General features: G+C 39.5%; 1 protein-coding gene across 6 annotated transcripts in view; it reads right to left on the bottom strand.

Annotated features, from left to right (window-relative positions):
• Positions 1 to 15,648, bottom strand: part of ctnnd2a (catenin (cadherin-associated protein), delta 2a) — a 301,568-nt gene that overhangs the window by 115,842 nt on the left and 170,078 nt on the right. For all 6 annotated transcript variants that reach the window (XM_078938949.1, XM_078938951.1, XM_078938954.1 and 3 more), the window contains one exon: positions 14,026 to 14,158. In XM_078938949.1, coding sequence (XP_078795075.1) covers positions 14,026 to 14,158 — 133 coding nt within the window. The remainder of the gene's footprint in view (positions 1 to 14,025; positions 14,159 to 15,648) is intronic.

The raw sequence follows: 15,648 nt of genomic DNA, 5'->3' as shown, positions 1-15,648 counted from the left end.
TCGTGTGGGGGGGAGGCTCGACAGCAGGTAGGACCCAGGCGCAGAGACGGGAGGCAAACGGGTTCAGGGCAAGTGGGTTTATTTAACTAACAAAAAGCGCTGCAGAGCAGGATGACAAAACTAAAAACAAAAACTTACTGTGGCATGGCAAGGGACATGGACGCCAGACAAGAAGACGTGATCAACATGAGCAGAAGTTAATGGACCAGCACAGGAGGAAGGCAGAGACAAGACTTATATACAGACAGGGCAGACAAGACACAGGTGAACACGATTAGGGCAGATGGGGACCAAAGGAAGTAAAACTCAAAAACATGACAAGACAGGAAACCTTTCAAAATAAAACAGGAAACAGAACCAAACAAGACAGAACAAGAACTAAAGCGGAAAAAAAGACAACAAACTGAAACCATGACAATAGAAAGGAAAAGAAGTTCAAACATTGATTATAAAAAAGGATATAAGAGATAAAAAAAAAGAAAAAGGAAAAGAAAAAAGATAAAATATTGATTTAATTGCATTTTGAATGAATAAAAAACAATGATTAATAGAATCAGAAATCAGAAAAAGTTTTATTGCCAGGTTCAGTAGAGCGCACTTTACAAAACGAGGAATTTGACTTGGTGTATAGTGCAATTAAGAATAAGTTAAAAATTAAGTTAACAACAACAACACACTATATACAGTAGAGTAAGGTGAATTAAAGTGGGAGCACAGATGGGCTGGGATGGTGGGGCCTGTAAGTGGCACCGACAGTCCTTTGGTGGGCGGGGGGGGGGGGGGGGGAGGGGGGTCACCTGGGGGAGTTGGGGTACTGTTCAGCAGGCTGACTGCAGTGGGGAAGAAGCTGTTCTTGTGGCGCGAGGTCCTGGTCCTGATGGACCGGAGCCTCTTGCCAGAAGGGAGGGGCCGAAAGAGATTATGTCCTGGATGAGAGGGGTTGGCTACAATCCTGGCTGCCCGCCTCCAGGTCCTGGAGATTTGCAGCTCCTGGAGAGACGGGAGGTGGCAGCCGATCACCTTCTCTGCTGAGTGGATGACGCGTTGCAGCTTGGCCTTGTCTCTGGCCGTGGCCGCAGCGAACCAGACTGTGATGGAGGACGTGAGGGTGGATTCGATGATGGCGGTGTAAAAGTCTACCAGCATCTTTTCAGGGAGGTGAAACTTCTTCAGCTGCCTCAGGAAGTACATCCTCTGCTGGACCTTCTTAGTGATGGAGCTGATGTTCTGCTCCCACTTGAGGTCCTGGCTGATGATGGTTCCCAGGAAGCAGAAGGACTCCACAGAGGTCACCGGGGAGTCACAGAGGATGACAGGGGGGAGGGGGGCTGGGGCCTTCCTGAAGTCCACTGTCATCTCCACTGTCTTCAGAGCATTAAGCTCCAGGTTGTTAGCGCTGCACTATGACACCAGCCTGGCTATTTCACTCCTGTAGGCCGACTCATCTCCGTCAGAGATGAGGCCGATGAGTGTGGTGTCGTCAGCAAACTTCAGGAGTTTGACAGACAGGTGACCAGCTGTGCAGCTGTTTGTGTACAGGGAGAGTAACAGGGGTGAAAGGACACAGCCCTGGGGGGATCCGGTGCTTGTGGTCCGAGTATCTGAGACGAGCTTCCCCAGCCTCACATACTGCTGTCTGTCCGTCAGGAAGTCTGTGATCCACCTGCAGGTGGAGTCAGGCACATTCATCTTGGAGAGTTTTTAATACTAAGTCTAGACAGATTTAACACAGGTTTTTGGATGAAAAAGGATTTTTTATAAATCATCTGTTACACTTTTAAGTCTGAAAAAAATATGGAAGGCAGCAAACACAGATCTCTACCGTTTTTAATTTTTTTGTGCTGATATTTGAAAGATAAGTTATGCAAAAAAATAGGTGTTTGCAGTTTTGCCTAAAAAGACGTTTTCGGACCTTTTTGGATCAAATGTTGTCTAAAAGTTCACCTGTAACTTCAATCATTCTGAATTTTTTTAGGAAAACTAAACCACTTCAACTGTGATCTGCAAGGCAATGGTAAAACTATATTTTTTATGGAACAGCCTGCAGTGTTTCTTGTGGGGATCTTTTCTGCCAGGGCTTGCCGGCTTGGTCGGTGGTTGTTGCTGTTACCAATCCAGTTGATATGGTTCTCCATCTGTGTCTAAGTGATATAATCAGAATCAGAATCGTTTATTGTCATTGTACATGGGGATACAATGAAATTGCAGCAGCCTTGGAGTGAAGGAGTTACATAAAATAAAAATAAAAATAGAATAGAAAAAGAAATACTGTATTTACAACTCTTAACAAAAAATGAACAATATGGACAGAAACTGTTAAATATTAAATATTTGTGAATAAAATAGAAAGGAATTACATGAGTTGCTGTGAGCACAGCTTAATAAATATCAAGTTATTGCACAGTGACCTGGTTAGACAGTCAGGATATTGCACGCATTGTAGTAAAATTAGAGTGAGGTGTGGTTGGTGGACGTATGTGCATTCCGTATGATAATTGCCTATGGAAAAAAGCTGTTTCTTAGTCTGTTTGTCCTGGTTCTGATGGACCTGTACCTCCTTCCAGAGGGCAGCAGTTCAAACAGAGGGAAAGCAGAATGGGTGGAGTTAGTGGTGATGCTAGTCACTCTGCTGATGCAGCGAGACTGGTAAATGTCCTTCAGTGAGGGGAGGGGGCAGCCGATGATCCTCTGCGCTGTCTTTACCACTCTCTGGAGACTCTGCCGTTCTGCTTCAGTGCAGTGGGAAAACCACACTGTGATGCCATAGGACAGAATGCTCTCAATGGTTGAGCGGTAGAACGTTACCAGCAGCTCCTGGCTGACGTCGTTCCTCCTAAGTTTTCTCAGGAAGTGCAGGCGTTGCTGGGCCTTCCTGATGACAGTCATGGTGTTGTTAGACCATGTGAGGTCAGCAGAGATGGTGGTGCCCAGGAGGGTGAAGCTGTGGACCCTCTCCACACAGTTTCCATCGATGTAGAGTGGGGGTGGATCTGTTCTGTTCTGCAAACTGGTGGGGGACGAAGATTGGAGGGAGGGAGTCTTTGATGTGTCCCAGGAGCAGCCGCTCCAGACACTTTGTGATTACAGCAGTGAGTGCAACTGGGCGGAAGTCCGTGAGGAAGGCTGTGGATGAGGACTTTTTGAGTATCGGGATGATAGTGGATGACTTCAGGCAAGCAGGGATGAAAGCCTGAGCTAGCGACAGGTTGAAGATTTTTGTGAAGACCTGGGAGAGTTGATCGGCGCAGGCCCGCAGAACCTTTCCGGGAACTCCATCAGGTCCCGCCGCTTTCCTGGGGTTTACCCTGCTGAACATCCGTGCCATCCGTGCCACGTCCATAAAGGCATTGTTTTTATATTTAGAGCTCTAAGCAACCAAACAGTTGTCTATATAAAAGAGCTTTTACAATTGTGCACTTTTAGCAGGCTGAAAAAATTATCTTTTTAAAATTGCCATTTCAAATTTGGGTTTTAAATTTTGTGTTCCATTTTTCTGTGCTTGTATTGGAAGGATTTGTTATTATTTTGTTTAAAAGTGCTACATATTGTATATACACATAATTTATTTAGAGAAATTTGCTATAGGTTGTGTTTTTTGGTTTTGTAGTTTAATTTCATTGGATTTATATTAAGGAAAAGAAGTTGCAGCATTGATTAAAAAAGGATAAAAGAGACATTTACTGTCTAAGTCTTATGTTACATCTGTAGAACTGTACTGAGAGTTGGGTTTTGTTTTGGAGCACATTCATATGTTTTGTTTGTAAAAAAAAAAAGATAAAATATTAAGTTAATTGCATTTTACATGACTAGAAAAGCAATGATTATTCATAAAAATCTATGAAAGACATACAAAACAAATGAAAAAGCAGTCTGCCCTCCCTCTTGTGTCTAAACTATTGTCACCTCACTTCTGGGTTAGTTAGCATATAAACAGGCAGCTGGTGTGTGTGTGTGTGTGGGGGGGGGGGGGGGGGGGTTGAAATTTGACTCCAGCAACAGGAAAGATTGAGGAGCAGGCTGCAGCATGAGGAAAAGACTGAACCATGTAAGAGGAAATGACATCCTACAGTTGACCAGTTCATTTTATATCTGTAAAGAATATTCAAGAAGCATTTAGACATGTTCAGCTATATGCGTGTTAAACTTGGTGTGGATATTTGAAGCATAAGTAATTTTAAAACACACTTGTTTGGAGTCCAGACGGAAAAAGCACAGGTTTTGGGATGAAAAAGGATTTTTTTTAAATCATCTGTTTCACCTGGACTTCTGAAAAAAATATGGAAGGCAGCAAACACAGATCCCTACATTTAAAAAAATAAATGGTGTTGATATATGATGATTAAGTTATGAAAAAAAATAGGTGTTTGTAGTTTTGCCTAAAAAGACGTTTTCGGACCTTTTTGGATGAAATGTTCTCTAAAAGTTCACCTGTAACTTCAATCATTCTGAATTTTTTTAGGAAGCAGTAGCACATAAATGCCTATGAAAGTTGAATTCTTGGTGCTGATAACCTAAACAGAATTTATGCTAAAAATCTTTGTTCAGTCCAAAATTTCATTAAAAAAATCAAGTGATGAAGTTTCTCGTAGACCCTATAGTGTTACATATCAAAGCTGGAGGTTATTAAAGGCATCTAATTCTGAAATCTCAGCTTCCTGAGACAAACGGCTGATTTATAATAAATTTCTATTATTTGGGTGCACATAATCGACCACTTCCTGTTACGCAGGCACCGTCAGGTGTACACCCATGAAACTTTACATGATGAGAGAGGACCCTTCTGAGTATCTCCAGTTTTAATTTCATGCACATCGGACAAAGCAAAGAGAAAATACAGGGCAGAATGTGCCCAATGCAATAACTAGGTGGCGCTATAGAGCTCGTCCAAGATTGTCATATCCATGGGTTCAGAATAGAAGCTTCATCATATCCATTGAATTTCAGTGAGATTGGACAAGGAATGTGCACGTGAGAGCAACTTTTGTGTGCATAGCGAGATGCCCAACTTTGCCGCTCTGTCACGACCACACCCCCGCATTGAAAGTTATGGTTTTTTGTCAGAGTAAACTTCAATGGCTTTTCAACAGGTGGACGTCATTTTCAGGTGTGTCGGCTCATCCTACTCGGAGTAGTGATGCTCCAAGTAAAACATGTCATTTCCTCTTGCCAGCAGGTGGCGCTACACTTTTTCCAGATTCTTTCACTGCAGATGTGTTCAGAGTCAGACTACAATCATGCACATCAATTTTGGATCAGATTGGATTATGCATGGCTGAGTAATGGCCATTTTTCTTTTCATGGCGTGTTTTCGAAACGACCTCCAATTTTGACGCGCCGCCATGGTCACAAACATCCATAAAAACTTAAAAGCTTTGCAATTTAACATCGGACATGTGTATAGTTTACAAAACCAAAGTTTGGAGTCATTACTCTCAAATCTCTAGGAGGAGTTCGTTCTAGAGCGAGGCCTGCGAATGACCAAAATACAGCAAAAATGACATATTGTCATCAAAATATCAGACTTCCTGTGCGACTGACAGCTTGGTCCCAAGAGACTTTTTTGTAGGTTTCTATCCGATGAACATGCCCTGTTAAAATCAGGTTTGTACTATAAAGCATATGGAGGTGCTCGCGAAAACAAATTTTGCAGGTGGCGCTATCGAGCCATTTTTGTTTACCTATGCCGTTCTCCTATAAAATATGAAATTTTTCGCGACTCCTGATGTGTATACAAAATTTGGTGAGTTTTGGGGTATGTTAAAGGCCTCAAAAAGGCGACGGAAAAGTCGGAAGAATAATAATAATAATAATAATAATAATAATAAACCTAACAGATACAATAGGGTCCTTGCACTCCGTGCTCGGGCCCTAATAAACCTAACAGATACAATAGGGTCCTTGCACTCCGTGCTCGGGCCCTAATAATAATAAACCTAACAGATACAATAGGGTCCTTGCACTCCGTGCTCGGGCCCTAATAATAAACCTAACAGATACAATAGGGTCCTTGCACTCCGTGCTCGGGCCCTAATAATAATAATAATAAACATTCGAATTACAATAGGGTCCTTGCACTCCGTGCTCGGGCCCTAATAATAATAATAATAATAAACATTCGAATTACAATAGGGTCCTTGCACTCCGTGCTCGGGCCCTAATAAACATTCGAATTACAATAGGGTCCTTGCACTCCGTGCTCGGGCCCTAAATATTTGTGTAAAAATAAGAGGGATTGTGTGAACAGCTCAATGCAGAGTGTTGCATACACGTGCACATGCTTTAGTTTTCTGCCTGACATTTTTCACTTAGGGCTAACTGCATTTTAGAACCTCTAAGTCATCCCCTAATTGGGTTTTTGGCCTTTGGCTAACATTTCCTCTGGGGCATCCTAAGCTGGGCTGAATGAAATATTAACCTATGTCAACTTTATGGTGTTATAAGAAAGGGACATAGCTTGAGAATTATGAGAAGTGAAATTCCCAGTTTTATACTGGTTAAAGAGAGAAATCCCACTTCTATTTACAGCACTTTATTAATAATGGAGCAAAACAATATACATTTCTGAGTCTGTTTGAGTAAAAATAGCTCTCTTTCTGTAGTTCATGTCGTTTTCGGAGATGAACGATAATATAAAGGAATATAAATATTCTGTACATTTTCCCTGCTGCATGAAAAGCATCAAACATATGTACAAAAGCAAAAGCTGTGGTTAGAAAATGTAGCTGCTAGACAAAAGCAAAACTTCAAGGTTTGATTAAAAAAAAAATCATTTAAATCCACTGAAATTATACTTTGTATATCTGTAAGAAACATTTATTCTGAATATAGTTGTAAGAATAAAAATGGTAAATGTGTATTTTTTACTTTTATTATGGCTCGATTAGCATTAATATTTCAGTTAATGTTTAAGGTTTAGTGTTTTATTTAGTGTCTAAATACTTTTAACAAAAACTATTTTATTTTTAAATGTGGGGCACATCTTCAATCATTTAGCATAAATGATAAAATCAAGAAAACTATTAATAGCAGCTCACTATTGGATGAATTGACGGATAGACAGATGGATGGATGCACACACACACAAATACATACACTTATACAGTACATAGATCAAAGCCAAGGCATCCCTTTTCCTCAGTATGACCAGAACAACACAAAAGTAAAGCCGGCGCTCTGGGCCCTCGTGTACATAGGCTCACCATTGGTGGACCAGTCTGGTTTACTCTCCAGTATAAAACCCAGATACTCGTATCCACAAAACCTGCATCCTTCCCACTGGAGATGACAGGAGAGAGCAGGAGCTTGTTCCTACTATAGTGCACTACAATCTTCCATGTCTTTGCCGCCTTCAGCTGCAGGTAGTTCTCTCCAAACCACTTTACAACCAGCCCTGTACTCCGCCTCCCTCCTTCCATCCCCACAGTGGAGTCTTGAACAGTCTGGAAGCCGGGAAAAGTGAGCTTAAACTCCAGTATCGGCTCATGCAGCCACAGTAATATTAGACTTTCTGTACTCCTGTGTTCTGACAAGCGTTTCCAGTCTGCCCACTTTATTTGCAAGTGACCTCATGCTTCCAATGATGACTGCAGGGGTAAAAAGCTTAAACTTTCTCTTCATTTTCTGTTTGAGCCCCAGCAGTTTTTCCCCAGCCCCTTCGGTACTGTGGGTTTCTCTCCATATAGGAGAGTCAGATATCTCAGGGCCATTAGCAGGTCATGGGTGTAAACAATGCTGGCAGTGTTCAAAACATGGCTCAAAGTGATCCAGAGAGATCCAAATGCAATTAAATTAAGAAAAAGGGTCAAATTAAATGTATCTCTTCATTGTAGGTTGCAAAGATGGACAGAACAGCCTAAAAAGATAGGGGGAAAAAACGAAGAAAAAGGCGCAATAAAATTTAAGAACTGACAGACTGACAGAAATACCCCAGATCTACTACTACAAGCTGCTACTAAGATGTGGCCATCTTAAAAAAAAACAAAAAATCTACCTAATACTACAATTCAAATGTGTGTACACCAGAAGATATCAGTGCAACTTTGGGGATAAAAGAAAGTGCCAAATGTATTACTTTTAAGTGAAATGGTGTCATATTGCTTTTATTTTGAGGTATTGTATGACTCATATGACATATGTAATACATGCCAAGTGTTCTAATAAAATATTTGGTAGACATGCCTTCATTAATTGATTTTACTACATTTATTTTTAACACAATAACTTCACCGAACTCTGGAAAGTTGCAAAAGTTGGAAACTGTTAATATTTTTGTATCTTTGATCCTACAAATGAGCTCATTGGTCTTGAAAAGCCTTAAAAATAAAAACATCAATAAATAAGGGGTAAAAGTTGCAAAGGCTGGTAAGACTCACTTTTCGTTGGATAAATGATAACGACAAGGCCGCAAACTAAAATAAATTACCAATGACGCTGAACCTTTGCCTGACAATTGGCAATGCAATGGATATCAGCTATTCTGTGTATTTTTTGGATTTGTAAAAGTTTGAATTCCTTTTGAAAACAGTGCACAGTAGTTTCTCATTAATAAGGAAATATTGACAAGGTAAAATAAAAAATGTAATGAAAAGACTGACGTGAAAAAAATACAGTTGTCTTTAATTATTAATCAACCTCAAACTGAGATACCTGACTAAATATGTTTTTTATATCCTTTAAAAAATCCCTCCAAATAGTTTGCCTTTTAGCACAAACAAGAAAATGTTTTATTAGCATTTGCTCATATTGACAGGAAGCTCAAGGCTGTAATGATGAGCAGTTTTTCTTTCACAGAAAAAAAAAAATATTTATAAACATTTTATTTTTAATGTCTCATAAAGGCTTCTAAATAACTGTGACAATTTGCTTAAAATTAGAAATAAGATCAATCAGCTTTACCAGTTGGCGAAACAGCTGGCAGCTTCCTCTGCATCTTTGTTTTCTGAAGGAATTATGGTCTGTTTGAATAAAATGTAGCCATGTTACATCCTGCAGAGCTCAATATAGTTTCCACCATGTGTTGTATTTACTGGTTTTGTTCTTATAGGTATGTTATAGGTAAGAAAAACAGTTTGTGACATTTCTTTAAAATGACTTAAGACAAATACATGGAAAGAAATATTCCATGTGTGGCATTTAAAGGAAAAAAAGCAATCTACGACATCCTTTTTTCCTTTCCTTTAAAAGTTCTGAAAAGAGTTGAAATAATGGAAAGAGTCATGCACGACCTGTGGGGGCGGACATAATTGTACATTTGGGAGACATTTGCTATAGACATAAAGGTATGGAATTACGTTTCTGCCATTAACTGACAGGGCGTAAAGACAACTAAGCGGGCGTATTTAGGAACTGAGTGAGTGAACCTTAAAACCGCGCAGGCGCAATTCTAACTGAGAAGTGATCTTGCGCGGTCAATTCCTTTTTGCGCGCTCATGTGGATTTACGCTCAGTGTTAAGGGGGCGTTTTTGTCACTTTTGGGGCAGGAACCTTTCTGGTTGATCTGATTGGCTGAAATTTGCATGGCCTATCGGCGAGGCAGAGGGGCGGGACCTTCATTTTTCAGTGCGGGGGGGGGGGGGGGGGGGGGTTAACAGGCGGCTCTTGAGCTGCATGTCGCTCTCTGCCTTTTATCATATTTTCTATATTCACTACTTTCACAACCATAAGGTGAAAGTCTTACATTTTCTCCAAAATGTACAGAGCGGCCCTAATGTGTTATTGTGTGACTTCAGTAAAGAGGATGTAGGAGAGAACAGCATGATGACGGTACGGAGAGAGGAGAGGACGTGAAAGAAGACACCCCCCCCCATAGTACAAAGGAGCAGATATGTGAATAATGCAGAACAACTTCGTTTGGAAACCCTGGAAATGCAAAGAGACACGATTATGAGGCATAGTTTAAACTGCAAGCTATCAGCTACGCGGAGGAACACGGGAATAGAGCAGCTGTGGTTCGGTTAAATTAGATCTTCACAGATTCGGACTTCCTGCTTCAATAACTCTTCTGATCAACGTTCAAATGTGTCAGCAAGTATCTCACTCATTTTGTATTAACACAGAGAGTGAACTACAAAAGCATTTTTAAAGAAAAAAGTTCGTTTTTATTGCCTTTTAATCAGAATTGTTCGTTTTAAGCTGTGAATGTAAACAGAGCAGCGAGCCGGCTGCCAAGGGACCGTCAACAAAGTGCAACCTCTGTGAAACAGCATTCTGTAAAAATCAGTGAACTTTTAAAAAGGGAATAAATGTCTATATTTATATGAACTGGTAATGAAGACTCGTCAGCATAGTCATGCTACATTATTATTTATTATACTAAATTTTGTTAGAAAGTCAACCTCTATTTTATTTCTTATAGTTCTTAAAATTTAATAGAGATATGAATCATAACATAAATGCTCAATAGCTCTGAAGATACTAAAGCTTCTGTCACCAAACCTCCTGTACTGACTAATCATGACCTCATTCTCCTACTGCAACAAAGATTATGCAAAAAAAATTTTTTTGGCACATTCAGAGCTATTGAGGATTTTTGACCAAATCTGATCCATTTTTAATTATGAAAAATTCCTATAAATAAACAAAGTGAACTATTGACATTCTTTATTTTAGTATGACAATAATGTCATGTCAAGTTACTGATAACTTTAGTCATGATTCATATCTATTAAAATTTGAAAAAGTATATGCAACAAGATAAAATAAAGATGGACTTTCCTACAAAATATGTATTGTAACAAGAATATGCTTTATAATAGTTTTATGATTTTTTTGTAAGATTATTGATTTTTACACAGTGGTGTTTCACAGAGGTTGCACTTTGTTGACGGTCCCTTGGCAGCCGGCTGCTGCATGTCTGCATTCACAGCTTAAAGCCAACAATTCTGATTAAAAGGCAAAAAAACGATCTTTTTTCTTCAGAAATGCATTTGTGGTTCACTCTCTGTGTTAATACAAATGGATTGAGATACTTGCTGACATATTTGAACGTTGATCAGAAGAGTTATTGAAGCAGGAACTCTGAATCTGTGAAGATCTTTCTAACTTATCGAACCTCAGCTGCCAGAGAATTTAAAATACTGAATCCATGGTTCACAAGTGAGAACGCTGGAAAACCAACTCCGACAAGACAAGAAGACGCAGCAGCAGCTGAGTTTCCGCGGATAAGGAAAGGCCTGCGTTGGAAGATCGACTCGAGGCTGAGCGCTGCTACTTCCAGCAGATGACCGTGAAAGGCTGTCCATCCTCCCCCCTTACCGGGACGCAGCAACGGGCGAGTTACGCCACACTTTGGGACTGCAGGACTTAAACTTGGCCTGAGGTGTCTGCTTTCACTGTTCTTTGGAGCTGCATAGCAAAGAGACGGACTCTGATGAGGAAAGGGAAGCCGGCGTGTCTGATAGAGATGTAGCCCAGCTGTTCCAGATCCAGAAGATGAAGACTTTGATGGATTAGAAATGCTGATTGATGACTGAAAAAATAAATCACAACCAACTCAGTTTTGTGCTCGCTGCCTTTTTTAAACACACACCAGCGTGCACGTTTCACCGGTATGTGTGTTAACGTTAAATACAGAAAAACACTCAAAACTGAAACGGCGCCGTTTAATCCAGTGCTGTTGTAAGGAGAGGAGAGGAGGGGGTTATGAGAAATAATATGGCTTTAATTGTGTGTGTGTCTGGCAGGTCAGTGTGTGGTGTGGCTCTTTGACTATCACAGTTAGAGATGTCGGCTCTTTGTGTCAAACTTGTTTGTCCCCCCCCCCCCCCCTGTTAGAGGCAATCATAGAAAAAAACCGCGGATGTAACGTGGATTAAAACATTAACCAACAACCCAAAACTAAGGTAAGAAAGTGCAGCGGGTTTTTTTGTGGTGTGGTGGGAAGTTTTTCTCATGTGAAATTCACTGCATTTGTTACCATTTTAATGCTTTTAATCCACGTTACAGCCGCCGTTCCTTTTCTATTAAAGCCCCAAAATGAAAGTCCCGCCCCGCTGCTTGGCATGCAAATTTCAGTCAATCAGATCAACCAGAAATGTTCCTGCCCCTAAGTGACAAACACACCCCTGAATACCGCCCCCAAGTGACAAAAACGCCCCCTTAACACTGAGCGTAAATCCAGGTGAGGGCGCAAAAGAGAACTGACCGAGCAGGATCCCTGCTCTGTTAGGATTTCAGCCGTTCAGTTGTAAAATGCGGGGTCGCTAAGTTAGAATTGCGCCATCACAGTTGTAAGTTTCACTCACTCAGTTTCTAAATACACCCGCTTAGTTGTCTTTACGCCCTTTCAATTTTTGGCATTTATGTAATTCGATATAAAGGCTGGCCCAAATGCAGAGTTGAAACTGGAATTCAAACCAACACTTCTAAATAAGAAACTGCAAAGGTCTTGGAAAGATTTAGAGAAAAAAAGATAATATGGCATGCTATAAAAATACTTATGTTATGTCCAATGAAAATAATATAAGTTAAAACTAAAAGCAAAACAAATAAAAACTGTTCTTAAAACTTTAAACGGCTAACACTTGTCTAAAATGTAAACTTCATTAAGAATCATTTGTTCTAATTCAGTCAAATAAGTGAAACAAATATATGTACTCCTACACATTTTGCATGAGCTCTGCACAAAAATGACATTTTCTGCTGCAAACATTTTAGAAAGATTTTGTGAACAGCCTAACATTGAATCTTACCTAGAAGCTGAAGTCCATTGTCGTTTTACCTAGGGAATTACAAAATACTTAAGTCCATCCTTTGGTACTGTGGGACCCAGATATATATTTTAAAAAGAAATACAACTTATATTACCAGTTTTGTGTAGCTTAGTTGTCTAAAAAACCAAAAAAGGTCTTTCGAAGTTTACAGTAAAGCAGCTTTTTCGCATTCAGTTCCTAATGTTGCTCATCATGTGTGTGTCACCTCCCAAACAAGAGCTCAGTTTTTTTTAACGTAAATTTAGACTGATGCCTGACCCTGCAGGTCCAGCCTTTGTGGTAGCACGACACCAAGAGTCAGTCTCACACCTTTTATGAAGAGAATGTGATACCACAGACTGATGGAAAATTCACATATTATGACCAAAATACATCACTGCTTTACATGAAAGATTGGGGGCTGACTTGCTTTTGCTACCTGTGTACTGTTTTCATGAAAACAAAAACAAAAAGACAAGAAATGCAGACAAAGCAAAATGGTTTAAGTGCATTGTGATCAAAAAGCATTGATCATTAAAGACATTCAAACTAAGGCTTTTCCTGTGTAACAAGAGTTGTATTTTTTAGATGTTGTTTAATATTTAAATGTAATGGCTGTAATTGCAGACAAAAAATAAAAAAAATTCTATGACACCATTTTCCCCAGTAATGTTTTTTTTCCTGCTATAAAAAGTCGTTACATGCAAAATCTAGTCGTTTTCTGAGTAAAACTTTAAAACTTATTACATCCCACTATTTACACCCAGACATGCCTTTCATAGTTTATTAACATTTTTGTATTTGTTTTTTCGCCTCTTTAGAGATAATAATTTATGTACATTTATTTATATTCATACATTCTGGTGTGCATTTGTGTTTATTTATTTAGGTAATTTTAGATTTTAGTTACGCACATCACTAAAATAATGTTGTTAAGGGAACTATTCATCCCACTCTTTCCAAAAAATATAGATAAAACTTAAAAAAGACTAATGTAAGCCTTAAACAGCCAAATGTGTTCAGAAGACACAGAGGGCTTCTCTATGGCACCTTTTCATTGTTTCTGAGTGCCAACCATTTTATCAAATTGTTTATTTGAGTGTTTCATAGAAGCTCACAGGCGTGCTGTTTTTGGCACTAATTGGACTTGATTTCTTCTTTTTTAAATGGTAAAAGAAGATGGTAAGATGGTTTTGTTAAAAAAAATTAGCATGCAACTAGCTACTAAATTTAGTTACTGGTTGCAGATTTAAGCCTTTATGTGGCACTGCCCTTTGTGCTGCAACCTGTCTCTTTGCAGCTATGGGACTGATGAAATACACAATAAACACAAACCTCAGCTTTGATCTTGTTGTCTCCAAAGCAGAGATGCTGTAGGTAGGCTGCTGCATTGGACTGCACTGATGGGAACTGGTGCTGCAACATCTGGATGACCTCTGGTAGCTCTGGATCTCTCCACCCAAACTCTCTGGAGAAACAGATAATATTTATTCAATATTTTAACTAAGGATCAGTTTAAAGCAGTACAGTTGACCTTAAAGACATCCCTGGTAATTACAGAATTCCTATCTAATTTTCAAGGTTCCTAAATTAATAGTTTCCAACATATTTTTCAGGAGTAAAGAAAACAAAACATAATCAACTTTTGTTTTGTTCATAGCCAGAGAAATCGCTTCTAAAGAAATAGGGCTTTACAAACAAGCAGCGCACAAAGGTATTTATAAATGTACCACTAAGCACCCAATTTACCAAAACACACTCATTTTCAATAATCACAGACACAGGAAACAAGTGTAGGTAAAATCAGGCCAGCAGGTTAAGCAGGTGGGATCCATTAGCACTTAAAAATAAAAAGAGAAAAATCTCTCTCAAATTCTGGAAATTAAGTTCCCTTAAAAAGATATCTGTTTGCCCTTAAAGTTGGGAGGAGGGATGAGTTTGGTTACTGAGAAGGGGACTCAGCAACGCTATTGATCCTGCAAATCGAAAAGAGTCAGTTGAAGTGGTTCTGACATCTGTCAGTCTCAAATACACCCCTGGAGCATGTGCCACCTGAGATGTATTGAACATGTCGAACCACAATGAAATGACAAATCAGACAGAGACACTGGAGAAATCTCTGCATTTCCCCCAACCCTTGCAACAGCAGGCTGGGTCACCAAGCCGAAATAGTCTTTTATACCTCGCTGCAGCTCGCCTGGTGGGATCAAGTGCATCATCTTGAACAACGATTATTTGCATGCATTTGTGTCACGGGCAGAGTGAAATCTTGTCTCTGCTGTGAACTACTTTCTGTTTTAAACACTAAATCAAATACAATTTAAGAAGGCTTTGCAGCTAGACATCTATTCTTCTTTATTTAAATAAAAAAATACATATATGCATATTGCAGTGTAGCAAGTAGGTTAAGAGACAAAAAAAGTGGATATAATTGTATCAATAAGTGGCAAAAGAATAAGTAAAAAACCTAAAAACAAAAGTGCAATAGTTGATTTCTCTAAGGTCAGTGAGTTTCTGCATCTCTTCTTGATCGTTCTGCAACCTACACAAAATTCATAATGCATAATGCAACTGCTGAGTAAGGAGTTTAAGTTTAGTTCTGTAGCTTCAACCATCCAAAGTCTATAATTTTATGAGGAGAGTGGACAACTGAAATGAATGTTTTGTCTCTTGGTAAAACCCAGAAAATAGTCTCCTTTATTGGGTTATACAGGGCTGATAATTGCTTTGCTACACCCCTCCAAATGAAAAAATTATGAGTATGCCCAAAAGCATGGACGGCTACATGCAAACAAGTGCCTGGCTACAAACTGCTTTAACATTTTCTGCAATAATCCCCCAGCAATACGTTTGGTCTCTTCTTTCTTAGTTCTGGAGGCTTCCAGAAAACTGTCACCTTATAAATTGATGTGACATAAACACTCAGATAGTTTCCAGTTGACAATACTCTCTGGATGT

Source organism: Oryzias latipes, chromosome 20, assembly GCF_053564925.1.
Source record: "Oryzias latipes strain Hd-rR chromosome 20, Olatipes_Hd-rR_3.1".
In the NCBI taxonomy this organism is placed as follows: domain Eukaryota; kingdom Metazoa; phylum Chordata; class Actinopteri; order Beloniformes; family Adrianichthyidae; genus Oryzias; species Oryzias latipes.
Note: the sequence above shows the minus strand (reverse complement) of the source record. Positions and strands in the feature narration are given on the sequence as shown.